Below are 25,686 nucleotides of genomic sequence, written 5' to 3'. Positions count from 1 at the left end.
GGTCTCAGTCCAAAGCAGGTTAACACGTGGCTCCGTTCAGAAAATGTTCAGTTCACTTCTTTGTCAGCTGCTGAATTGTCCTGCTGAGCCTGTGTCCGTCCAAATTCATGAGGACCTTCTGGGAAAACTCTAATATGTTCTTCAAGTGTCTTAGAAAGTGAGATCCAGGGTCTGGATCAGCCCAAATAGAAAGATGAATGTCATTATGGTACGTTCCATGTTGTAGAAGAACTTGAAGCCTTCAAAGACGACTCCCACATCTAATGAAAGACTCTTGTCCTCTGGTAGAGCTTTTCCACCAAAAAGAACCAGGTTCTAGTTCAGGGCCGGTTCTTAAAGGAGCACCACCAAAGAACCGGTTCTCTTTCCACCGTTAACGGAGCCAGTAGAGCCACGTCACTGATTTCACCAATGTGGCGCTGACAGCCTCGTCCAGGAACCAGGAGACGGACTGTACCAGAGGTTTAGTCCGGGTCGCTCCATCTAGTCTGACCAGAACCTCTGAAGCACCAAAGAGCCAGAAGACATTACGTCTCTTCTTGTCTCTATTGGTGTTTGTTCACGTCCGTCTTGTTTTAGTCCAGAGCTCCAGAGTGGACATAGAGGGGAAATAAATAACGTGGATGAGTTTGGCTCTTATTTTTCACCATTCCAACGTTCCATAGTGACTTTCTGCTCCTTTCACTTTATTTCTGGACGTGTCTGAATGAAGCGCCGTTAAAAGGCTCATTTTATGCCTTTCATTTCCAGTAGTTTGTTTAGTCGTTCCTGAGGAACCAGAAGTCTGGCTTCATTAGAAAGAAGTTCTGTGGTTATAAAATAATATCGGAGCGTCTCAGAGCGGAGTGGAGCGCCTCCTGCTGCCTCACACTGCCTTGCTCAGCGGCTGCAGCTCCTCAGCCGGCGGTCAGAAGGTGAAACAAGACCTGGACGTGACCTTAGTTAGAATCATGTCACCATGAAAAGTGTGAAAAATAAACGACATATGAAAAACTGCTTCTAAATTCTATCTGACGTAGCTGACTGACAGGTGGAGCTCTGCAACATCTCGAGAGCCGCAGCTCCACGAACGCGGATTAAATAATCCCGTTCCCTCGTATTATTAACTTCAGGGAACGACTTATTATATCGTTCCCACGCGTCTTTTTTATTATTTTCTCTATAACCACTCTGGGGCTCCATGTTCGCTGGAGTTTTCAGAAAGACGGTTCAGCCTCGCTTCTGCCTTGTAGGTAGTGATACCTCCAGAGATAACTCCAGAGATAACTCCAGAGATAACTCCAGAGATAACTCCAGAGATAACTCCAGAGATAACTCCAGAGATACCTCCAGAGATAACTCCAGAGATACCTCCAGAGATAACTCCAGAGATAACTCCAGAGATAACTCCAGAGATAACTCCAGAGATACCTCCAGAGATAACTCCAGAGATACCTCCAGAGATACCTCCAGAGATACCTCCAGAGATACCTCCAGAGACTATGGAATGTTGGAATGGTGAAAAATAAGACCCAAACTCATACACGCGTTATTTATTTTTTTTCCCCAGACATTTTTTTTAAACAACTTTATTTGTAATTTTCTATAGTAAGAACAATGACATCATTAGTTAAATATTTCTTTGTAAGTTGTAACTTATTTATCCTCCATTCCGTGTACTGCATACCTAGTTTTTTCCAAGGCCAATCCAAACATTACCTCTCTAATCCAATGAACAAAGGTCCTTCCCCTTCCAGTTCAGTAGTATCAGACGGCGGGCAATCAACGATGCAACGGTAATTGCATTTTTGTGGAGGCGGGACATTTTTATCTCGTCCCTAACTACACCGAAGACGGCTATCAAAGGGTCAAGCTGCAGTGTTTTGCCAGGTATGGCTGAGAGCGATTGGAAGACTGAAGACCAGAAACCACAGAGAGAAGGACATGACCAAAACATTTGCCCCAAAGAAACAGGGGACTATTGACATCTAGGACAGTTCGGTGCAACATTAGAGTAAAGTTTTGACAATCTGTCATTAGAGTAGTGCAACCTGTGGACAACCTTAAACTGGATCAGGCCATGTGTAATGCAGAGAGAGGATGTGTGTACGGTATGGTGTCTAACCAAGTGTCTTCGGGTATTATTTCTCCAGCTTCTCCTTCCCACGCTTCCTTGATTTTGTCCTACGTATGAGGGCTGCTATCCAGAATTAATGCATATATATTGCTCTTTTATTGAGTGTTTTTACATTAAGGACTAGATACAGTAGGTCTTTGGAGGGTGGAGATGGATACCATGGGAAACATTTACCAAACCTGAAGATACCTGAAGTAGTGAGACTTTGGTAAGTTATGATCTACACATAGAAAATTAAATGATGCAAAGCCGTCATCAGTAAAAAGATCTTGAAAGCAGACCAAACCACTTCTGTGCCAAACAGCAAAAGCCTGGTCTATTTGGGAGGGTGCAAAAAGAAGATTAAACATGATTGGAGAGAAGCTGTCAAATTACCTGTCAAATTAAAATGTTTTCTGAACTGACCCCAGATTTTAATTGAGTTTTGGACCACCAAATTATAGTTCAGTTCGGGTGTTTTAATGTTTAGTGGGAGAGGGGCAGTTAAGATTGAAATCGGGGAGACTGAGAGTGGAGCTCTCAGCTCCATCTCAGCCCAGAACGAACCCTCCTTATCTGCGAACGTGGTGATCCAATATGTCAGCTTGACAATATTAGCTGCCCAATAGTAAAATAAAAGATTAGGTAAACCCAAGCCACCATCAGATTTAACTCTCTCCAGGCTTGCCTTCTTTATACGTGCAGGTTTTTTATTCCATATAAACGAAGAGATAAAGCGGTCCTGCTGAGCAAAATAGGATTTATGGAGAAAAATGGGGATAATTTGAAACAAATCAAGTAGGGATGTCCCGATCAGATCGGTAGATATCGGATCAGGGCCGATATCAGTGATTTCTGAGTGATCGGGAATCGGCAAATCCAGCCGATCACCCCGCCGATCTTAAAAATAAAAAAAAAAAACTTTTCACGTCAGCTGCCGTAAAGCAAGCCCCGTTTGCGACCTGCCGTAAACTGACGTCCCCTAATAACCAGAACAATCAGGGACTACAAGCTCCGGTCGAGCTGCAGAAGCTAGAAGCAGGCGGAGCGGGGCCATAGACCTATAAAACTAGTGGTTTATGTGTTTTTGAGCAGGAGTCTACTTCTAAATTTCTATGTGGTCTGTTGTGTTTGGTGAGTCACAGCGCCCCTAAAGGCGTGGCATGTGTACTACATGCCCTGAAGCCTCGTGTTGAGCCGTGTTCATAGTGATTTATTTGCCACAAAATCCAGGTGAAGTTGTTTCAGTTAACATAAATAAGAGATACAAGACTGCAGAGTGAAATAGTTTTTTTTGTTGTTATGACTGAATAAAGTTTAAATAAGTTCTTAAGTCATTCTGAGAAGAATTTTGGTTTATGAGGGTGATGGGTGTAATGACCTCGAACGTCCACTAGGTGGAGGGAGACGTCGGCGGGTCAATGTGAGTGGGTGTGATGACTTGGAACGTCCACCAGGTGGTGGATGAGTTGGGATCCTGATCCAAGATGGCAGCTCTGATGCGGTTTCAAAGAGCCAAAATGGTGGCCCGGTTGCGCTCTGCGGAGCAGCGTTACCGTGGCGATTGGGGGACGCTTTCCGAGGTCACGTGATAACTGGACGACGCTGTCAGTCCGGTCCTGAGCCGGAGTTCTAACTGGATGTCGAAACATGCAGTCAGAACTCTGGTGATCTGTCGTTAGCGGTACTAAATGTGGCTATGTGTATGAGCTTATCTGGAGCAGATAAGACGAGCGGCAGCAGACGCGCGGGGTGCGCGCGAACGGGGTTAATGAAATATAGAGGAGAGAAGAGTTCTGGCGAGGTTCGGTTCTGAACCCTGATTCCTCCACACAGAGCTGCCAGTGGGCCTGGAGCTCACTTGGACCTCTGGTTCTGAGGTGGAAAACCTGAGTCCCAGACTTGGTTGGTGCGTGTGAAAGCGCGTACACAAACATCTGGCCGCTGATAAGGCCGCTGATAAGGCCATCTGGTCTGATGGCCTTATCAGCGGCACATTGAAACACATTGCGTGTTAGCGTCACGCTAATCTAACAGGTGCTGCCCAGACAAAGCTCTTACCGTCCGTGGTGCTGTTGGTTCTGTGAGGCTGTGGTAACTGAATTTAGGACGCTGAATTCAGACCCGGTAACAACCAGAGGCCTGGCTTCAGCTGCAGGAGTGGACAGCGAGGCAGCTGAAGGTGGGGGGGAGCGACGCTGGCTTGGGTCTCTAGATTCCCCCCCAAAAAAAGGGAAAAAGGAAAAGAGAAGACGTAGTCCAAACTGTGTCCTGCTCGTCCAGCGGGCTGGTGTTGGTTCTGTCCCTTGGACCTACTTGGTGCTCTCTTTACCGTCCCGAGGCAGCAGACGTGTGTCCCTCTCGGTGGCTGGGGTGAGAAGCAGGGGACAGTTGGTAGGAAAGGAGTCCCACCAAGTTGACTTTTGGACCCACGTGGTGTCCTGGTCAGGTTCGACCATTACCATTGGTTCCCACCCTGGGGGGTTGGAGACTTCCTGGGGTCTTTGGCTCCTTCCCTGCTGTTTTATGTCCTGTTCATTGTCCCTGGTGTTTCTCCTCAGTCAGAGAAAACTGCTTGGAGGAGTTGAATGGATCTTCAGCCCAACAGGGTCGAGCCGCCAAGTTCGTTGGGGTGCTACATTGGCTGGCAAAATGAGATCCATGTGCACTGGGCTGTGATCTGATAATACTGGACTGTGATATTTGCTGTTGGAAATTAAAGGTAGGAGTTGATTATCAACAATAAAATAATCAACCCTGAAGTAGCTGTGATGCATGGAGGAGAAGAAGGAGAATTGCTAGTTGGATTTTCTATCCGCCAGGGGTCTGATAAACCACAAGAGGGAAGGCAGGATTTAATAGCCACTGCAGCTGCTATTTGGCCTTACACTTGATCTGTCCGGTTGGGCATGGAGGACGCAGTTAAAGTCCCCGCCAAAAAGTAGTTTGTAGGAATTAAGGTCCGGGAGTGTTGAAAAAAAATTAAGGAAGAATTGTGCATTATCCCAATTTGGTCCAAAAATGTTAGCCAGTATTATTGGTGTATTAAAAAGCTTGCCTACTACAACAATATCTCTGCCATTAGCATCGGATACTCCTTCACATGTGTTCTAAAGGAATCCCTTTCCTAATTAAAATTGTTGTTCCCCTTGCCTTATGGTTAAAACGTGAGTGATATATTTGTCCAATCCACTTACAATTTAATCTTTTTTGGTAGTTGATATTTAAATGTGTCTCCTGTAGCAGTATCACATCAGGTATTAGTGATTTCAGAAAACTCAATATTTTGCTCCGTTTGACCAAATTGTTCAGCCCTTTGACATTCCAGCAGACGAATGAAATTACTCCTTGTTGATTGTTTACATTATCCAGAATCATAATGCAATCATTTGTAATGACCCGGTCCTGCATGTTGACTATATCTGAGTACTTTATTGTATGTTTGAGTCAAACCATTAACTACAAATGAACCCAAAAGAAAACTGAGAAAAACAAGCAGATAAACCCAGAAAAGCCTCTTCCCATCCTGGAGTCCTGGGCTGGTCTTCCTTCACCCTGAGACTGCCCTGAACACGCTCCTCACTCTAAGCATATAACGTCTCTTTACACAGACTCTGCTAAGGCACAACAAAATATACTAGGGCTCTCCTTTCAATACTGTCATTGTTGCATGTGTGCTGACACTTATTTGGTCACAGGCGTTAAGATTCTCAACACTTACAGTTGGAAGATCTCCCCGCAAGGAAAGAATACTATCAAATAAAACTAGTTATAATAGTGATGATAGGGGGATTCATTTAAGTAAACAAAAACAAAATAAAGAGAAAGTATTATTAGGGTTATAATATCAAATTGAGACTTAAATGTTAAGCACTTGCATTAACGTGATAGAGAAAAAGAACACAAAGAAGAATATTAACATTCTTAAGATATTCTCCACAACACGTGGTGTCAACGTAAAACCTTCACATACTTTAGGAAGTTGTGCATCGTCATTCATCATGGATCCTGGGTCCAGATTCTTTTCTTTTCTTTAAGTTCCCATTTGTATTCCTCAGATGACTGAAAAATGTCCCTTTGCCTTGTCCATAGTTCAAACATAAAGAGCATCCAACTGGAGTGTGGTGACGCTTACCAGTCAACATAAAAGACAGCATGTGCAGTCTACTGCAGTATTACTGTGCAGTGTATGATACCTGTTATGGCCCTGTTGGTTATCTCTTACTCTCCCTCTGTGTCCCGTGGGTGCAGCTTGGTCTCCATGTAAGGCTTTGCCTTGGCCGGGTGGTCGGAGGATACCTGCTCGCCAGCTGGGGCCGTGAGCTTCAGTGTGGCTGGATACAGGAGAGTAACGCCCTCTCACCTCGGTGAAGGCGGCTCTCTTCTTTCTGTCGGCAGCCAAGTAATCTGGGTAGATGTAGAAGCATTTCCTTTGTGGGTGATGGGACCTGCACCCATAGCCTTTGAAAGAACCTCCACTTTCTCCTGAAAGTAGTGAAACTTGACGATGATTGGCCTCGGGGCGTCCCCATCCTGTGGGCTGGGCTGCAGGCTCCGGTGTGCCCGGCTGAGCGTCGGCGTGTCGTCCAGAGCCAGAGCTTCCTTCAGCAGTCCAGCGACGGCTTTCCCCGGTCGAATGTTTCCCTCTTCCACTCCAATCAGTCTGCCGTTATCTCGTTGTTGCCGGGACTCCAAATCTTCGGTCTTCTCTGTCAACTGGGCGACTTGTGTAGACAGCGTGTCCACTTTAGCTTCAAGTTAGCCTGGCTGTTAGCTTCCTCCTCAAGATCATCCATGCGAGTTGTGAATGTGGCGTTTTCTTTCTCTACTTCTTCAATTACCTTCGTAAACTCTGCGCGCACATTCAGGAAGCGTCGGCATTTCCTAGGCTCAAGGAGGTTCTAAAGGAACCATCAGTGGTTCCTAGGCTCAAGGAGGTTCTAAAGGAAGCATCAGTGGTTCCTAGGCTAAAGGAGGTTCTAAAGGAACCATCAGTGGTTCCGAGGCTAAAGGAGGTTCTAAAGGAAGCATCAGTGGTTCCGAGGCTAAAGGAGGTTCTAAAGGAAGCATCAGTGGTTCCTAGGCTAAAGGAGGTTCTAAAGGAACCATCAGTGGTTCCCAGGCTAAAGGAGGTTCTAAAGGAAGCATCAGTGGTTCCTAGGCTAAAGGAGGTTCTAAAGGAACCATCAGTGGTTCCGAGGCTAAAGGAGGTTCTAAAGGAAGCATCAGTGGTTCCTAGGCTAAAGGAGGTTCTAAAGGAACCATCAGTGGTTCCTAGGCTAAAGGAGGTTCTAAAGGAAGCATCAGTGGTTCCTAGGCTAAAGGAGGTTCTAAAGGAACCATCAGTGGTTCCTAGGCTAAAGGAGGTTCTAAAGGAAGCATCAGTGGTTCCTAGGCTAAAGGAGGTTCTAAAGGAAGCATCAGTGGTTCCTAGGCTAAAGGAGGTTCTAAAGGAACCATCAGTGGTTCCGAGGCTAAAGGAGGTTCTAAAGGAAGCATCAGTGGTTCCTAGGCTAAAGGAGGTTCTAAAGGAACCATCAGTGGTTCCCAGGCTAAAGGAGGTTCTAAAGGAAGCATCAGTGGTTCCCAGGCTAAAGGAGGTTCTAAAGGAAGCATCAGTGGTTCCGAGGCTAAAGGAGGTTCTAAAGGAAGCATTAAGCCTCCTTTCCTCAGCTTCGTGAGAATTCCAACGATCCTTATCATGGCCGCCTCTTAAACACTTCTGGGGTTAAGGAGAAGTGGATAGGAAAGGAGATAGGAAGGACAGTTAGGAGACAGGAGTGACTAGTAGGAGACAGGAGTGACTAGTAGGAGACAGGAGGGACAATTAGGAGACAGGAGGGACAATTAGGAGATAGGTGGGACTATTAGGAGACAGGAGGGACAATTAGGAGACAGGTGGGACAATTAGGAGACAGGAGGGACAATTAGGAGCTAGGTGGGACTATTAGGAGACAGGAGGGACAATTAGGAGACAGGAGGGACTATTAGGAGCTAGGTGGGACTATTAGGACGCACCCTGTCTTTCAAACCATCTGGCACTTGACTGTTCATTCATCTAATGAGCCGTGAACTCAGGTTAAAGGTGAAAGTGCAATTAGGATTCACCCTTTCATTCTTTCTTGTCGTAGTAACTGATATTTAACACATAAACAATGTAGTAACAACATGGTACTTTACAAATAAACATATTTATTGTCTTTATGATACTCAAAGAAGCTGAAATACATAAAGGACACAAGGAACATTTCTCTGAAAACTGCATCGAAGACTTCCGGTACTGGTGGGTGAGGAGTAGACTCATTTTCTCCAGCTCCTGAACTCTTTGCATGGTGACACTAGAATTACCCTTTTTTTATTGGAAAATGCTGAAAACGTTGATCTGCAGCTGCCTTCCGTGAAGGATGCTGAGGATTACCTGGTGACCAAGCATGCTTAGCGAGAACTGCACTGGACATGGTGATGTCGCTCATCAGGTTCCACACTGCAGCTTGTATTTAGTCTTTTTTCACTTTTGCTGAGTGCTAATGTGGTTTTGAGCTGCTGAGCCTTCCCACTCGGTGGCGGGGATCGGGACTGACGCCCAATGAGCCTGATGCAGGACATTAACATGTCGAGCTGTTCAGAGACATTCAAAATGGTCCTACTGTTAACCTGGACTATTGACCAGCTTTGTATTCTAATTCATTTCATTACATTTTTAATTTTTAGTCTGCAGTTACATCTATCAAATTAATAACTATGTGCCATAATATAATTATCTGTTCAGGGGTTCAATATTTTCTTGTTTATCCACAGAATTGTGATGCATATGCTTATTTCATACGTATGTGTATGTATATACTGTATATATGTATGCATGTGTGTAAAAATATATATATATATATATATATGAACACACTATTTTTTAATGGAAGAAGTGTTCACAAATATTTAAATATTTTTTAAAGGGACATTCAAGGTTGTTGTTTTTTTGCAATTCTGAAATTTCTGGTTTGAAAAGAGCTTGGATGGTCACTTGTTCTCCTCTGGGTTCCCTAAGAGGGGGAGGGGTGCTGCGATTGTTCTACACAGCGACATCGCTTTTGAACCGTCTGTGAGTATCTGCGATCCTAATGGACGCTTTGTTCTAGTTTCAGGCAAATTGCAGACTACTCCTGTGGTTCTGGCTTCGGTGTATGCTCCACATGGGGGCGATGTTCATCTGCTTCAGGATCCACTAAACAGACCACAGACCACACTAACAAAATCTACTTCTTTGAAATTCCATGCAGACCGTTTGGGAGTGGTGGAACCTTGGAGGACCAGGTTCCCCTCTCATAAGGAGTTTTCCTTCTTCTCTCATGTACATCGCAGCTCCTCACCAAAGGGTTTTTCCTGGTGGATAATAAACTGCTGCACAACTCTGTTGCCTGTTAACATCACAGTCGGGTCATTCCTCGTCATTCCCCGACAGCAGTTGACATTTCTTTTTCCCGCTGCAGGCCGGCTCACAAATTCTGGAAATGGAATTCACAGTTGCTTTCAGAAGCAAAATCTAAAGATTTTCTTACCAAGGAAATAAACTTCTTTGAAATGAATGCTACGCCTGATATGGGCAGTGATACACTGGGATTACTTCAAGGCTTATCTACGTGGGCAGGTTATTTCATTCGTATCCCGTTTTTTAAAAAGCGCAACAGAATTGTCGGATAAATTTCACATGTAGATGCTGAATGTGCCACTAAGCCTTCAGCGGTGTTCTACAGAGAAAGGTTCCAGCTCCAGCCTCCATAGGATGGTTGGCAACCAGCAGGATGAGGTTCAGCTTTACAAACAAAGCAACGCTTCTCTGAACAAGGAGACAAACCCAGCAAACTTTGGCATACCAGGCCCGATGGCTCGGCGGTAGAGTCGGTCGTCCAATAACCGGAGGGTTGGCGGTTCGAATCCCACTCTATCAAACAGTGTGTCCTCTACCCACATTGCCTCGTATGAATGGTGCTCCGTCAGCAGCCCCAGGACAGCTGTGGCTACAGCGTAGCTTAGCATCACTGGTGAGAATGAATCAAGGTCTCTGGACGCTACGAGTCAGTGTGAAGAAAGCGCCATATAGATCCAAGCCATTATTATTATTATTATTTAGTAATCTTGGAGCCCCCATTACGGTTGCCGAGGTCCGAGAGACGATGGGCTCTTTCCACAGCTCCAAAGCTCCTGGACTGGACGGATACTTTCCAGCATACAAGCTCCCACCCTGGTGAGAGTATTTAATGATGCGTTCACAAATGAACGACTTCCTTCTCCATTCTCAGAAGCATCAATAGGCGGGATTAGGAAAGTCAGGGAATTGATTTTCCACAAAATGTCGGATCTGGAAGAAACAGAATACAGTAGAATGTGTGAGGAGTGGACCTGGTAAGAGGGGACACCCTGGACTGAGCAGACACATCATTGTGCAGGGACATATATTGTCAACACACCGGGATGAGGGGACAACCTGCCTGATGAGGACATCGGACCAGTTTTCCTGGTAAATTTCAAGCTGAGCGACACTGAAACGGCAAAAATACCTGGACTGGACTCACTTATTAGAATATTCAGGCCGCAGGTGATTGTTACACCCCGAGGAGGGACGGAACATATCTGGAAGGACACTGGGAAACAGTTGGATTTTTACAATTTTTATTTAATTTTCTTTTAATTCACTCGTGGGTTTTTAATTTAAAAAAAACGTTGAACCTGAAAAAACAAGCGGGTTATGTACAAACTAGACCCCGACAAAACCCAAAACCACCCCGTGTCCTAAACTACCAAAAATATCCAAAAGAACAAGTACCTGGTGGGCTGGCACAAACAAACAAACAGGTGCGGTACCGGGCCAACCCTGTACAGGGCCGTCGGAGCCGGTACCAACACCCAATCTAACAAACAAAAACCCCAACCTACTGTTGCAGGACAAACAAAAAACGAAAACAGGACCACCGATCCCACCAGGGAAAAAGGATCTGTGCTAACCCCAAACATACAACGAAGGCGGAAACGCCGGAGAAGGAAGCCGCCTGACTGCGGGTACGAATGGGAGAGGTCGAAGTAGAGAAGCCGCCGGGCTGCGTGTCAGTACGGGATTCATCGAGAGAGGGCAGCCCCGAACGCTTTAGACACCGCCTATTTATAGGCGGAGAGGCGGGCTTTAACGAATCCTACAAAAATAATAAATAAATACTGAGATAATCCCTCAAGAAAACAAACAAGGGGATATAGAGATTAATTTACTATTATTATTAAAATATTACTTTATATATATATATATATATATATAACAAACTAAATAAATTGACCTCTCCACGGAAGTAGGATAATATATATGGTTATAAGAAAACCTTCACTAATACCTAACAGTGATACATGACTGTCTTCGTACTTTACTCTGAGTTCACCTCCGTAATGTAACGATCCTGAAAATCCCCGCAGAGGGGCGGAGCCTAGCACACAGGGTGGAGGACGATTTGGACGTCACGAGTATTTAAGCTTCACTTTCACATAACAGCAGAGAACATGAGGCTCCAGTCTGGTCCCACCAAGCAAGGAGCTTATAGAGGATTTATACTAGTTTTATTTTGACATTTCATTGTATTTTGCACTCGTGAACTCGACCTCCAGATACTTGAACTCCTCCACTTGAGACGTGGCTAGCAAGCAAGTTGAAAATACTTGCGCAACAACTTAAGAACAATAAAGACGGAAAAATAAAACAAATAGTTGAGATAAGACAACAAATAGAAGATATTTTGAAGTAGAGAAAAAATGTAGATTCATTCGGCAGACTGATCACGAATGAGGTTCTAAAGCAACTAAACCCCTGGCCAGGCGTCTTCCAAACAACAAGCTTCTGCCACAATACATACAATTAGAGAACCCCAATCAAAAAAATACTACATGGACTCCAAAAATAGAAAAATCTTTTAAGGATTATTATGAAAGTTTGTACTCAAAACCCCAAGCAAGAGCAGAATCAGACATGAAGACATTTAGAATTCATTAGGTTTGACATGTTCAGGGGAAATAGAGAATTAACCTCCAATATTACAAAGAACTAAATGATGCAATCGGCAAATTAAAGTCAAAGAACTGATGTGCCAGTGGTGGAGATCAGAGAGAACGCTATGGGACATGTCAGGAAGGGTCAGGTCCTTCACTGGGTTTGAAAAGAGGATGTTGGAACTGATTGATGAGGACCAGGCAGGATTCATCCAAGACCGGCAGACCCAAGACAACATCAGGGGTACTCTCCACAGACAACATCAGGGGTACTCTCCACAGACAACATCAGGGGTACTCTCCACAGACAACATCAGGGGTACTCTCCACAGACAACATCAGGTTCAAAGAAAGGGAATAAGTGCTGTATTAGTTAGTCTGGACTCAAAAAAGGCCTTAGACGGTGTCAATTGGAGTTTTTTGTATCAGGTCCTAGAGAGATTAGGATTCCAAAAACTGTCAATTCAATGCATCAGAACATTTACCAGGAACCCCCAGCCAGGATGAAAATAATAGGCCACTTAACAGACAGATTTACTTTACATCACGGGACCCGTCAAGGTTGTTGCCTAATTCCAACTTTATGCATCATCTTCATAGAAGCCCTGGCACAGATGATCAGACAAAGTCACGGTATAAAAGGGATTAAGGAAAAAAGAACAGACCATAGGGCGTAATCACGTTTCATCAGAACCCTGACCAGATCTTTCCTAACTTAATCCTTGAGGACTTTGGCCAGTGCTCAGGATATAATTGTAATATAACAAAGACTCAGGTTCTTTCCTTCAATTATTCCCCTAATCCAGAAATTAGAGAGAAATGTACAATTTATTGGGAAACAAAAACAATTAAATACTTAGGAGTAGTAATATCCCAAAAAAGCTCACTAAGACCTCCAATCAAAACTATAACCAATTTAATGTTAACCTTCAGGAAGATATCAGACGATGGTCTGTATTCAACTTCGACTAAAATGAACGTATTCCTGAGAATCCTGTATTTGTTTCAGTCCATCCAACACATGATCCCTGAAATTTAGTCTGGGTCCTTGGACAAATTAATATCCAGGTGGATTTGGGCTGGTAAACCAAGGGTCAGTTCCAAAACACTTCAGTTGAAGGAAGATGAGGGTGGACTGTCGGTACACAACTTCTATGCTGCACAAGTGACATTCCTGGTTTGTTCATGTTGTCCTCTATACCAGGGAAGACGGAAAGACGGAGTGCAACATAGAAAACTACCAAATCCAAACAAAATTGGACTAAACTACATCAGGGAACCAAAAAATGAAATTAACAATCAAACATTGAGTGTCTGGAGAAAAATGATAAAGAATATAATGTGACGGTCAAGTGTTTCTATGGCCCACCCAGGACCCTGATTTTAAACCGGGAACTAATGATGGTGGATACAAACTCTGGAATGACAAAGGCATCACTGCACATATTCAGGGACAACATTCTAAATCGTTGAAGAATTAAAAGAGGAATTTAAATGAAAAATAAAGACTTCCTCAGTTATTTGCAAATTCGAGATTATTATGAAAAAAAGATAAGATCAGAACTATCGAAGGATGGCAATGCAGTGATAGAAGTGCAAGAAATCTATTTCTGGACTGTACAGAGCCTCCATAAACTGAGAGGCAACAACACTGAATACTATCAAACCAAATGGAACAAGAACGAAACACAGAAGTGACTGTACCTCAGTCACTGGCGTTCAAACACATCACTCATCCACTAACCAGTGGAGCGGCAGTGGAGCGTATCGTCATGCTAGCGACATGCTAACTCCAACACTATCGTCATGCTAGCGACATGCTAACTCCAACACTATCGTCATGCTAGCGACATGCTAACACCGACACTATCGTCATGCTAGCGACATGCTAACACCGACACTATCGTCATGCTAGCGACATGCTAACACCGACACTATCGTGATGCTAGCGACATGCTAACACCGACACTATCGTAATGCTAGCGACATGCTAACACCGACACTATCGTGATGCTAGCGACATGCTAACACCGACACTATCGTGATGCTAGCGACATGCTAACACCGACACTATCGTGATGCTAGCGACATGCTAACACCAACACTTTCGTGATACTAGTGACATGCTAACACCGAGACACTTCATGATGCTAATGACATGCTAACCCCAACACAATTGTGATGCTAGCGACATGCTAACAGCTAACCGTGTGGTTGTCTGCAGGTTTCTTGAGGAACGTGGTCTCTGGAGAGCATTACCGCTTCGTTAGCATGTGGATGGCTCGGACATCGTACCTTGCCGCATTTGTCATCATGGTCATCTTCGTAAGTTGGCAAACTAATCAGAACAGAACCAGAACCAGGACTGTCGTAACATGAATATTTTGTGTTTCAGACTCTGTCGGTGTCGATGTTACTGCGATATTCTCATCATCAGATCTTCGTCTTCATCGGTCAGTATGACTCTGCCCACAAAAATAAGCTCCTCCCACTCTTTTTTAGACCCCTCACACTTCTACTTTCTTGGTTTCACTAGTTTGACCCTCCTCTCTACTCTGTCTAACCCTCTCCCCTCCACCCCCCCGTACTCGGTCTCACCCAAGTGCTCTATACTTAGTCTAACCCCCCACCCCCCTCTCTACTTTTTGTTTCAGTGGATCTGCTCCAGATGTTGGAGATGAACATGACAATCGCTTTCCCAGCAGCCCCTCTTCTCACCGTCATCCTGGCTCTCGTCGGTGAGGAAACCTCCCCCCGATAATCCCCACCCCCACTATATCAATACCTACAAGCCCTGCCCCTCAACACCAAAATGCCCACCCCCCCACTGTCCATATCAACAAAGCCTGTCCCTTGCTGTCGATATCAAGCAGCCCTGCCAGTTGCACTGTCTCCGCGGCAACAGACGGCGATGAAAGGATGCTTCTCCGGCCGCTCTGTATTGGAAATTTATTCGCAGTTTTTAGTGATTTCTTTTTCGGAAACGGTCAGCTGAATACGACAAAAGTCATAGAACACTATTCCCGAACTTTCCACACGTTTTAATGTGCTTCTTGTGTCTGTGCTCCCAACAGTGTGGGACTAGATTGCAGCTGTGCTAACGAGGTGCTAACTGTATGTCCTCAGGAATGGAGGCAATCATGTCGGAGTTCTTCAACGACACCACAACGGCATTTTACATCATTCTCATCGTTTGGCTAGCTGACCAGTACGACGCCATCTGCTGCCACACAAACACCAGCAAGAGGCATTGGCTAAGGTTAGCATTAGCGTCAACACCAGCAAGGGGCATTAGCTGAGTTTAGCATTAGTATCAACACCAGCAAAGGGCATTAGCTGAGGTTAGCATTAGTATCAACACCAGCAAAAGGCACTAGCTAAGGTGAGCATTCGCATCAACACTAGCAAGAGGAACTGATCAAGGTTAACATTAGCTGTTAGCATTAGCCTGATGCCTGCTGTTTCTCCACAGGTTCATCTTGGACCAGTTTGATGTTTGCTAACATGCTTTTTCTCCATAAATAATATATAATTTTCTTTAGCTTCCACTTCCCTAACACCAACATGCTAATATCGACAAGCTGACAACTCGCAAGCACCAAGCTAACAATTCGCGAACCTGCTAACCGCTTGTTAACATGCCAACACCAACAAGCTAACAACTGGCATCAGTGTTAGCATGCTTCTAACTTGTAGGTCGTATATTGTCCTTTTTAGGAGTTAGCATTAACTCATTGCTATTGTCTATTTGCATTAGCCTGATGTTATTGCATTAGCCTGACGCTAGCCATTTCTCCCACAGGTTCTTCTATTTGTACCACTTTGCATTCTACGCGTATCACTACCGCTTCAATGGCCAGTACAGCAGCTTGGCTCTGGTCACCTCCTGGCTCTTCATCCAGGTGAGTGAAGCTCCATCCACTCCCTGTTTCCATTCAAGCCCCGCCCCCTCTACTGCTAACCCCTCCCCCCTGTGTGTCTATTAATAGCACTCCATGATCTACTTTTTCCATCACTACGAGCTGCCGGCCATTCTGCAACAAATCCGGATCCAGGAGATGTTGCTGCACAACAACCAGGTTAGCATTAGCAATAGCATCCACAACAACCGGGTTTGCTTTAAGATTAGCAAAAAAGTTCACTCCCATCACTTGGAAGGATATTGGCTAGCATTAGCATCATGAGCACACTGGTTGTTTCTTTGTTGATGTTAGCATTGGCAACATTAGCTTGACATTAACATTTGTATCATCAGCATTTCTTGTTGACATTAGCATTAATGCCAGCTGTCCCTCAGGACCAGAACCGCCCTGCCCTGCAGGACAACGTAAACAACAACAATGGAGATGACGAGGAGGTGGAGATTCCTGATGGAGGCCACGCCCCCTCCACCCCCCCTCCTCCAATCACAGAGCATCAGCAGGACCAGGGGGTGGGCCTTCAGCAGACTGGCTCAGGTACAGAAGCGGGACCGGGTCCCGATGATGTCATGTGACTGTGGAGCTCGCAGCTGATTGGACGACAATGTTTCTCATGAACTCACCGCAGAGGAGGAGGCTACTTCCTGCTTTGCTCCGATTGGTCGGAACTGAGGATTATTGATGATTGTTAAAGAAAAGTTGAAGATATCTCGTCCAGTGAGTTGACGAAAAATCGTTGTCGTTGACTTGAGTCTTCGAAAGTTCATTGAGTCATTAACCAGTTTGCGACAACGTGAAGAGTTTTTGCTCACTTGACTATATGGTGATAACTCGGTGAGTCATCGCTAACTTAGTCAACAGCTAACAACTTAGCTAAACACTTGACTAATTTTTGACAAGTTGTCGCTAAAATTTGTCGAGTTGCTAACTTATCGAGTTGTCGCTATCTTGAAGTTTCAGGAGACTCGTTGAAAATGTCACTAAGTTGTCGAATTGTGAACTCCTGGGACCGGGTTCTGGTGACGTCACGTGACTGTGGAGCTCGCAGCTGATTGGACGTTTCCACAGGATTCATCAACTCACCATGGAGAGGACAACACCAACTTCCTGCTTCGCTCTGATTGGTCCGAGTGACGACGGCTTATTGATTAGTCGTTTGAGTTGTCGAAAACTCGAGTTGAAAACTTGTCAATTCATCAGCAAGTTATCTCTCACTTATCTTTCGCTAACTCAACAAGTGGGCGATAACTTGTCGAGTTAGCAATATCTCGTGAAGTTATCCTTAGCTCGTCAACTTGTCACTAATTGTAACGTGTTGCTAACTTAATAACTCAAGAAGATGATGCCAACTTGGGACTCAAGTCCTGGACAAGTTAGCGATAGCGTGACAAATTTTCCATGACTTGGAGTTAACGACAACTTAACGAGTTATCAATCGTCCGCTGAATCGTAGTTAATAAGGCTTTTTTTTCACATTTTATTTTGAAGAGACTGTCGAGGAACAGAAGACTTATTGTGGCGGTGCCTTATGTCTGATTGGCTGCGTGATGCTGCCTGGCCCCGCCCCCTCCTGCTGCTCAGAGGGCGGGGCCTGGAACTCAAGCTCCTCCTTCAATCGTTTCCATCGACTATGACACAAATAAAGTTCTTAAAATCGTCAGCTTGTCACGTTTTTGCACATTAAAGTACACAACCACAGTAATCAGATTACTTTTATTTACAATGGATTCTCAAAAAAACTTCACGACAAAGATGGAGGACCTGGAACAAACAAAAATGACCTGGCGTTAAAATGGTGTGTCCACTTTGTTCCACATGACCAGGAAGTGCTTCATTGGCTGACAGGAGTGCGTGTGTACTTACGGGTAGTGTGTACTACAGGCAGTGTGTACTACAGGTTGTGTGTCTTCCTGTAAGTCTGGTTGTCTACGTTCAGTCGGTTCAGTCGAGCTCCGTAGAAATCAATGATGTAGGAGGAGCCGTCAGAGGGACCCACAATCTGCACAAAACACCAAGTACACACTGCGTCAGAGGGCCCACAATCTACACACCAGGAAGTAAAGGACTTCCTGGTAGTGAGGTCATGTGACAACAGGCTGACTGTTGCCGTGGTAACGTACTGACCTGCATGGCGATGAGCACAAAGTCGATCAAAGTTCCGATTCCGCAGAAACCCACAGTACAGAACTTCAACAGACCTACACACACACACACACACACACACACACACACACACACACACACACACACACACACACACGTCGTTTTAGTCTGAGGTTTTGTGTTGAAAGTGCACATGCAACACTAGAAAACACACCAAAACTACACAGAAAAAACCCAAACACCACACACACGTGTATGAGTGTGTAGCTGGGAGTGTGTACCTAGAGCAGGGTATCCCAGGTAGAAGCGGTCGGCTCCCAACCAGCCGAGGAACAACGACAACGCCACCGCAATTTTGTACGAGTACACACTCCTGAAACACACACACAAAAACATCAGTGTGTGTGTGTGTGTGTGTGTGTGTGTGTGTGTGTGTACACTCACACATTCCGACACGGCACAGTCTTCTTGAAACCGACTTCATCGCCGCTGAACTTGAACTCTGAACCGTTGGTGAGACGACAGCTGATGTTTGGAGCTGGGAGGCACTCCACTGCACACACACACACACACACACACGGTTTTTCTTCCTTTGTTACTTGTGGCAACACACACACACACACACACACACACACACACACACGGTTTTTCTTCATTTGTTACTTGTGGCAACACACACACACACACACACGGTTTTTCTTCATTTGTTACTTGTGGCAACACACACACACACACACACACACACACACACACACACACACACACACACACACGGTTTTTCTTCATTTGTTACTTGTGGCAACACACACACACACACACACACACACACTGACCCCAGGCCGTAGCGTCTCTGCAGTTTTCGGGTTCTTGCGTGTTCTCGTCGATCTTCGGCTCGTTGCAGCGATACGTTAGCGAAGTCAGGGAAACCACTTTCTGAAAACGTTGAAACGAAGCATAACGCAACTATCCAAGAAACTCTTCATCGCCAGGGAAACGGGTGTATACGCAACTTTTGTGAAACACTGAAACATGCCAACACCATTCCCGACATTTCGAAAGAAACGGGCGTTATTTTTCCTTGAATAATGCTGTTTCCGTTAACTCCTAGCCTCCGCTAGCAGAGCTAATGGAGCTTTTATAGTTTGTAACTTGATGATGTAAAGATGTACGCAGCTATCCAGAACCCTCACCGTGGTCCGATTCACAACGAGAACTATATAGTTCTCAAACCATAATCAAATACTTTGAATTATTTGGCAGTGTCGTTTATTCTTTTATATCATTTTTTAATCCAGCTGCTCAGCGACTCATCGGCCAGTTCAACTTCTTTTCAACACAAACAATGAAAACTTCTTTTGGGATAAAAAGCAGATTTTGCTCCATCAAAACTCAGATTTCCCCATTAGCTTTATTAGCTTAAGCACATTTTAACTCCATTAGCCCCATCAGCTTATGCTAACTCCATTAGCACTATTAACGTTAGCACGGCTATAGCTCCATTAGCCCTGTTAGCACGGCTATAGCTCCATTAGCCCTGTTAGCACGGCTATAGCTCCATTAGCCCTGTTAGCACGGCTATAGCTCCATTAGCCGGCAAGTCCCTCCTAACTCCTTAACTATCAACTTTACCTTAACCCTGTGGATGACGTCACAGGGTTAAGGAAAGGTGTTAGGAGGCTTCCTAAAGGAGTTAAGGAAAGGTGTTAGGAGGCTTCCTAAAGGAGTTAGTGAAAGGAGTTAGGAGGCTTCCTAAAGGAGTTAGTGAAAGGTGTTAGGAGGCTTCCTAAAGGAGTGAGTGAAAGGTGTTAGGAGGCTTCCTAAAGGAGTTAGTGAAAGGTGTTAGGAGGCTTCCTAAAGGAGTTAGTGAAAGGTGTTAGGAGGCTTCCTAAAGGAGTTAGGAAAGGTGTTAGGAGGCTTCCTAAAGGAGTTAGTGAAAGGTGTTAGGAGGCTTCCTAAAGGAGTTAGTGAAAGGTGTTAGGAGGCTTCCTAAAGGAGTTAAGGAAAGGTGTTAGGAGGCTTCCTAAAGGAGTTAGGAAAGGTGTTAGGAGGCTTCCTAAAGGAGTTAAGGAAAGGTGTTGGGAGGCTTCCTAAAGGAGTTAGTGAAAGGTGTTAGGAGGCTTCCTAAAGGAGTTAAGGAAAGGAGTTAGGAGGCTTCCTAAAGGAGTTAGGAAAGGTGTTAGGAGGCTTCCTAAAGGAGTGAAGGAAAGGTGTTAGGAGGCTTCCTAAAGGAGTTAGTGAAGGTGTTAGGAGGCTTCCTAAAGGAGGTTCTAAAGGAAGCATCAGTGGTTCCTAGGCTAAAGGAGGTTCTAAAGGAAGCATCAGTGGTTCCTAGGGTAAAGGAGGTTCTAAAGGAAGCATCAGTGGTTCCTAGGCTAAAGGAGGTTCTAAAGGAAGCATCAGTGGTTCCTAGGCTAAAGGAGGTTCTAAAGGAAGCATCAGTGGTTCCTAGGCTAAAGGAGGTTCTAAAGGAAGCATCAGTGGTTCCTAGGCTAAAGGAGGTTCTAAAGGAAACAACGAGCCTCCTTTCCTTTGCTTATTGAGAATTCAGACAGTTCTTATCATGGCCGCCTCACAAAACACTTCCTGGGTGAAGGAGAAGAGGACAGAGAAGGAGACAGGAGGGACAATTCGGACGTACCCATAGAGTCATTAGCTTTAGCACGGTTATAGCCCCATTAGGCCAGTTATAGCGTCATTAGCTTTAGCACGGTTATAGCCCCATTAGGCCAGTTATAGCGTCATTAGCTTTAGCACGGTTATAGCCCCATTAGGCCAGTTATAGCGTCATTAGCTTTAGCACGGTTATAGCTTCTTTAGTCCCATTAGCTACTCCAGGCTCTCTCCCCGGCTCCCCTGGGGCCACCCGAGGCCTCTTTCCCGGATCCCCTTTGGCCTCCTCCCGGGTTAAAGGATATTGTCCGAGCCGGAGCAACTCGCAGCTCTCGGCCTCTTCACTCCGGACAAGACGCAGCTCCAGCAGCAGGAGGAGGACACCGAGCAGCAGCATCCTCATCACGGACATACAGCCGGAGCCAAACACGGAGGACTCCATCTTGAACTTTATCACGTGGTGTCCAGACCAAAACATGTGACGTCAGGTGGGAGGGGGCGGGGCTCCCAGTCGAAGAAAACAGCGAAAATGTAACACGTTGAACAAAATTTAATTGTTTCAAAGACACAATTTCTATAAAGTTTTTCATTTTTAATTTAACATTTTTTCAATATTTTTTTCTGAATAAAATGTTTTCAATGATAAATTATAAACGAAAACTGTACGCTGTTTTGTTTGAACTTTGTTCTGCCTCACCTGCAATCATGAGAAGAGAAAAAAGAACATAAAATAAATATTAATATTTTCTACAAATTTGTGTTAAAGATGCATTTTTGACATTTTACTAAGCAAAAATCATTGAATGTGAGTATTTGGCGATCAAATCCAGGGCAGAACTCCGGGTGAGGCAGTGGAGAGCTGTGCCTCAAATCTGACTGGTCCAAGACAAGCTGGGTCACATGACGCTGCCCGGTTCTGTTCCTCAGCTGATCACCAAGATGAACTTTATAGAAATATTTGTTATACAGCCTGACTCTCTACAGTCTGTGGAATGTCTCCCTGTCCTGCATGTTTTAGTTCCTCCCTGCTACATCCATCTCCTCCCTCTTCTCCATTTCCAGGAGGTGGAGGTGTCAGTCTGAGCACCGTCACCCAGATCACATTGACCCACTAAGAACCTTCCTGCAGGTGGAGAGCCCACAGGAAGGTGGAGAGCCCACAGGAAGGTGGAGAGCCCACAGGAAGGTGGCGCCCGGCGTTGGACATGAACCCTCTACCTTGAGACTGAGAGTCTCATGCTCTACCTACTGAGCTGGACGGGGGACATGAACCCTCTACCTTGAGACTGAGAGTCTCATGCTCTACCTACTGAGCTGGACGGGGGACATGAACCCTCTACCTAGAGACTGAGAGTCTCATGCTCTACCTACTGAGCTGGACGGGGGACATGAACCCTCTACCTAGAGACTGAGAGTCTCATGCTCTACCTACTGAGCTGGATGGGGTTCCTCCCTGCTTCATCATACCTGACTCTAATGATGATGTCATCACCAAGGTTGTGAAGAAGCCCAGTAACGAGCCTTTCATTGCAATCAGGTGCGTTGAACCTGGATGACTGAGGTCAGGAGACCTCTAATGAACGTGTGAGAGAATGTATGGTGTCATTTTAGTGCCAAACCCAAGCACATAAAAACTGTAAACCACTTTCTGTGAATTCTGTGATTTCTCTGCGCGGTGATGTTGAGTTTTGGCACTTTGGGGGTGGACATTGCATAGTGGGCCTCGTAATCCCCCTCCTTTCTGATTGGTCACTTTAAACGTCACTTGTTCCCGCTCAGAGCCAATCAGAGGTACAGTAGCGCGGGTCATCACAGTGGAAAGAATGTGGCTGTTTCCTGGGAGACAAAAGAAAGGAAATGAAGTTATGAGGCTATCATAGCTGAGCAAGTAAGTCTGACACAGTTATCCCTCAGATTTCTTTGGATCTTATGCTTGGACCTTTGTATGGAGCTCTGGTTTTTATTTTATTTATTGTGCCAGCTAAACTGACGTCTGGTCAACACCTAATTTTCCCCAATCTGAGTTGATTGCAGAACCGTAAATCTTTTTTTTAAAGTAATAAAACCTTGTTCATTAATTCTATTGATAGTCTGTCATTCATTATAATTCTACTAAACTGACTATACTTGCAAATAGCATTGCATATATAGGAGGCCGACAATGCAATGCCCGCCCCCATAGTGCCAAAACTTCACCGCGCAGAGAGATGACAGAATGCACAGCGAGCGCAGAAAGTGGTCTAACTGTGCACGATTACAGTTTTTATGTGCTTGGGTTTTTGGCACTATTATGACGCCATAGCATCGTTCCTGCTGATCATATAATAAAGTGCAGAGAAAAGTCAACCAGTGAGGGAGGCAGTACTCTTCCTCACCTCAAGGGGGCGGAGGTGAACTGACAGTTCAAGTATGTGATAACTAAACTTTTGGCCTAAAATAAAAATAAAAATAACAATTTCTCATTTTGATAGACAACCTTTATTAAAATTGATTAAAGCACCAGAATTTATAGTTTGAAAAATAACAGAAATGTTTACTGAAGGTCAAAATCTAATTTGTGCTGCACACGCCTCTATACTTTCATTGTTTACAGTAAATATGAATTGCTGAGACACCAGAAGGCGCTCTATCCAGCTCTATAAAAGAACCGTTCTTTGTAGGACCAAAGTGTTCCTGTGCTGGTGTCACTGAAGGACGAATGCTGATGGATATGAAGCATTAGCAGTTGATGTTGGATGAACAGTGAAAGAAGATCCTCTTTTCACTTCTTACAATGTCAATGTGCCTCCAGAGGCGTCAGAGCCTCACCAGCCAGGAGCCTCACCGCACACCACTGCTGTGTGTGTGTGTTAATATTGTGTGTGTGTGTAGGTTTGAGTGTGTACGTGTCTGCGTGTTTGTGTGTGTGTTAGTATTGTGAGTGTGTTAGTATTGTGAGTGTGTTAGTATTGTGTGTGTGTTTGTGTGTGTTAGTATTGTGTGTGTGTGTGTGTGTGTATGTGTCTGTGTGTTTGTGTGTGTGTTAGTATTGTGAGTGTGTTAGTATTGTGAGTGTGTTAGTATTATGTGTGTGTTTGTGTGTGTTAGTATTGTGTGTGTGTGTGTGTATGTGTCTGTGTGTTTGTGTGTGTGTTAGTATTGTGTGTGTGTTATTATTGTGTGTGTTAGTATTGTGTGTGTGTTATTATTGTGTGTGTTTGTGTGTGTTAGTATTGTGAGTGTGTTAGTATTGTGTGTGTGTTAGTATTGTGTGTGTGTTTGTGTGTGTTAGTATTGTGTGTGTGTTATTAGTGTGTGTGTGTGTTAGTATTGTGTGTGTGTTTGTGTGTGTTAGTATTGTGTGTGTGTTATTAGTGTGTGTGTGTGTGTGTGTGTGTTAGTATTGTGTGTGTGTTTGTGTGTGTTAGTATTGTGTGTATTATTATTGTGTGTGTGTTAGTAATGTGTGTTAGTATTGTGTGGGTGTTTTTATTGTGTGTGTGTTAGTATTGTGTGTGTGTTTGTGTGTGTTAGTATTGTGTGTGTGTGTGTGTGTGTGTGTGTGTATGTGTCTGTGTATTTGTTTGTGTGTTAGTATTGTGAGTGTGTTAGTATTGTGTGTGTGTTAGTATTGTGTGTGTGTTATTAGTGTGTGTGTGTGTTAGTATTGTGTGTGTGTTTGTGTGTGTTAGTATTGTGTGTGTTATTATTGTGTGTGTGTTAGTAATGTGTGTTAGTATTGTGTGGGTGTATTTATTGTGTGTGTGTTAGTATTGTGTGTGTGTTTGTGTGTGTTAGTATTGTGTGTGTGTTATTAATGTGTGTATGTTTGTGTTTTTGATTGTGTGTGTTAGTATTGTGTGTGTTTGTGTGTGTTAGTATTGTGTGTGTGTTATTAGTGTGTGTGTGTGTTAGTATTGTGTGTGTGTTAGTATTGTGTGTGTGTTAGTACTGTGTGTGTGTTATTAGTGTGTGTGTGTTAGTATTGTGTGTGTTATTATTGTGTGTGTGTTAGTATTGTGTGTGTGTGTTATTATTGTGTGTGTGTTAGTATTGTGTGTGTGTGTTTGTGTGTGTTAGTATTGTGTGGGTGTTAGTATTGTGTGTGTGTTATTAATGTGTGTATGTTTGTGTTTTTGATTGTGTGTGTTAGTATTGTGTGTGTGTTAGGATTGTGTGTGTGTTATTAGTGTGTGTATGTTTGTGTTTTTGATTGTGTGTGTTAGTATTGTGTGTGTGTTAGTATTGTGTGTGTGTGTTATTATTGTGTGTGTTAGTATTGTGTGTGTGTTATTATTGTGTGTGTGTTAGTATTGTGTGTGTGTTAGTATTGTGTGTGTGTTTGTGTGTGTTAGTATTGTGTGTGTGTTATTAATGTGTGTATGTTTGTGTTTTTGATTGTGTGTGGTTTGTATCGCGCGTCACTTCTGGTTTGTGACTTCAGTTCCGGTGAGACGGTCACAGGTGAGAGTAGCAGAAGTTCCGGTGTCTCTTGAACGCACCTCGGGACTTTCCGTTGCAGGGACCTACACCGGAGTACCTTGGACTGACGACCGGGACCGGGACCGGGACCGGAGGAAATTCCGAACCCGGAAGACGTTGCCCCTTTCGCCTGTTGGCGCAAGATCCCGCTTCTCTTCTATTTCTGAGTTTTAAAAGTTTTTCGGCGCACCTGTCACGCACGCACGTCGTGTAACGGAGTACTCCCTTTTCCCGCGGTTCACTTCCGGGTTTCTCAGGTGGGGCGACAACAAGCTGTTTACTCTTTGTTTGTTCACTGTCACTTGTTTGTTTGTAAACAAGTTGTTTTTTTACTACCTGCTGTTTGCTTCTCGATTCTCTTCCTGTTCATAAACTGTTTGTTTTTGTCATTTCTGTCTTCATTAACTACCCTGGATTAACACACAAAGATATCTCTGTTACCTAGATTAACATACCAGGATATATCTGTTATCTGGA

General features: G+C 44.4%; 3 protein-coding genes across 6 annotated transcripts in view; 2 read left to right on the top strand and 1 right to left on the bottom strand.

The window, feature by feature from the left end:
• Positions 1-17,692, top strand: part of tmem259 (transmembrane protein 259) — a 34,533-nt gene extending 16,841 nt beyond the window's left edge. The window contains exons 7-14 of one of the 3 annotated variants that reach the window (XR_013935715.1): positions 14,340-14,440; positions 14,511-14,568; positions 14,770-14,853; positions 15,242-15,374; positions 15,918-16,017; positions 16,105-16,194; positions 16,413-16,869; positions 16,990-17,692. Coding sequence is in view for 2 of the 3 variants with exons in the window: in XM_080473395.1 (XP_080329521.1) it covers positions 14,340-14,440; positions 14,511-14,568; positions 14,770-14,853; positions 15,242-15,374; positions 15,918-16,017; positions 16,105-16,194; positions 16,413-16,572; positions 16,990-17,087 (824 nt within the window). In the remaining variant the exon portion in view is untranslated. Of the gene's footprint in view, positions 1-14,339; positions 14,441-14,510; positions 14,569-14,769; positions 14,854-15,241; positions 15,375-15,917; positions 16,018-16,104; positions 16,195-16,401; positions 16,870-16,989 lie in introns of those variants that run through there. The other 2 variants (XM_080473395.1, XM_080473396.1) reach the window with 2 other exon arrangements.
• A 37-nt stretch (positions 17,693-17,729) lies between these two features.
• Positions 17,730-21,210, bottom strand: tm2d1 (TM2 domain containing 1). Its single transcript, XM_080473397.1, has 7 exons — positions 21,054-21,210; positions 18,972-19,045; positions 18,583-18,691; positions 18,420-18,511; positions 18,160-18,233; positions 17,899-18,034; positions 17,730-17,796 (listed from the first exon to the last, which is right to left on the bottom strand). Exons 1-6 carry the CDS (start codon positions 21,188-21,190, stop codon positions 17,927-17,929), a joined length of 594 nt encoding a protein of 197 aa, XP_080329523.1. The 5' UTR covers positions 21,191-21,210; the 3' UTR covers positions 17,730-17,796; positions 17,899-17,926.
• A 4,032-nt stretch (positions 21,211-25,242) lies between these two features.
• patj (PATJ crumbs cell polarity complex component) overlaps positions 25,243-25,686 on the top strand; it is a 50,642-nt gene continuing 50,198 nt past the window's right edge. For both annotated transcript variants that reach the window (XM_080472863.1, XM_080472862.1), the window contains exon 1: positions 25,243-25,466. The gene's annotated coding sequence lies outside the window, so the exon portion shown is untranslated. The remainder of the gene's footprint in view (positions 25,467-25,686) is intronic.

This window comes from Lipophrys pholis, assembly GCF_963383615.2.
Source record: "Lipophrys pholis genome assembly, chromosome: 10".
NCBI lineage: Eukaryota > Metazoa > Chordata > Actinopteri > Blenniiformes > Blenniidae > Lipophrys > Lipophrys pholis.
Note: the sequence above shows the minus strand (reverse complement) of the source record. Positions and strands in the feature narration are given on the sequence as shown.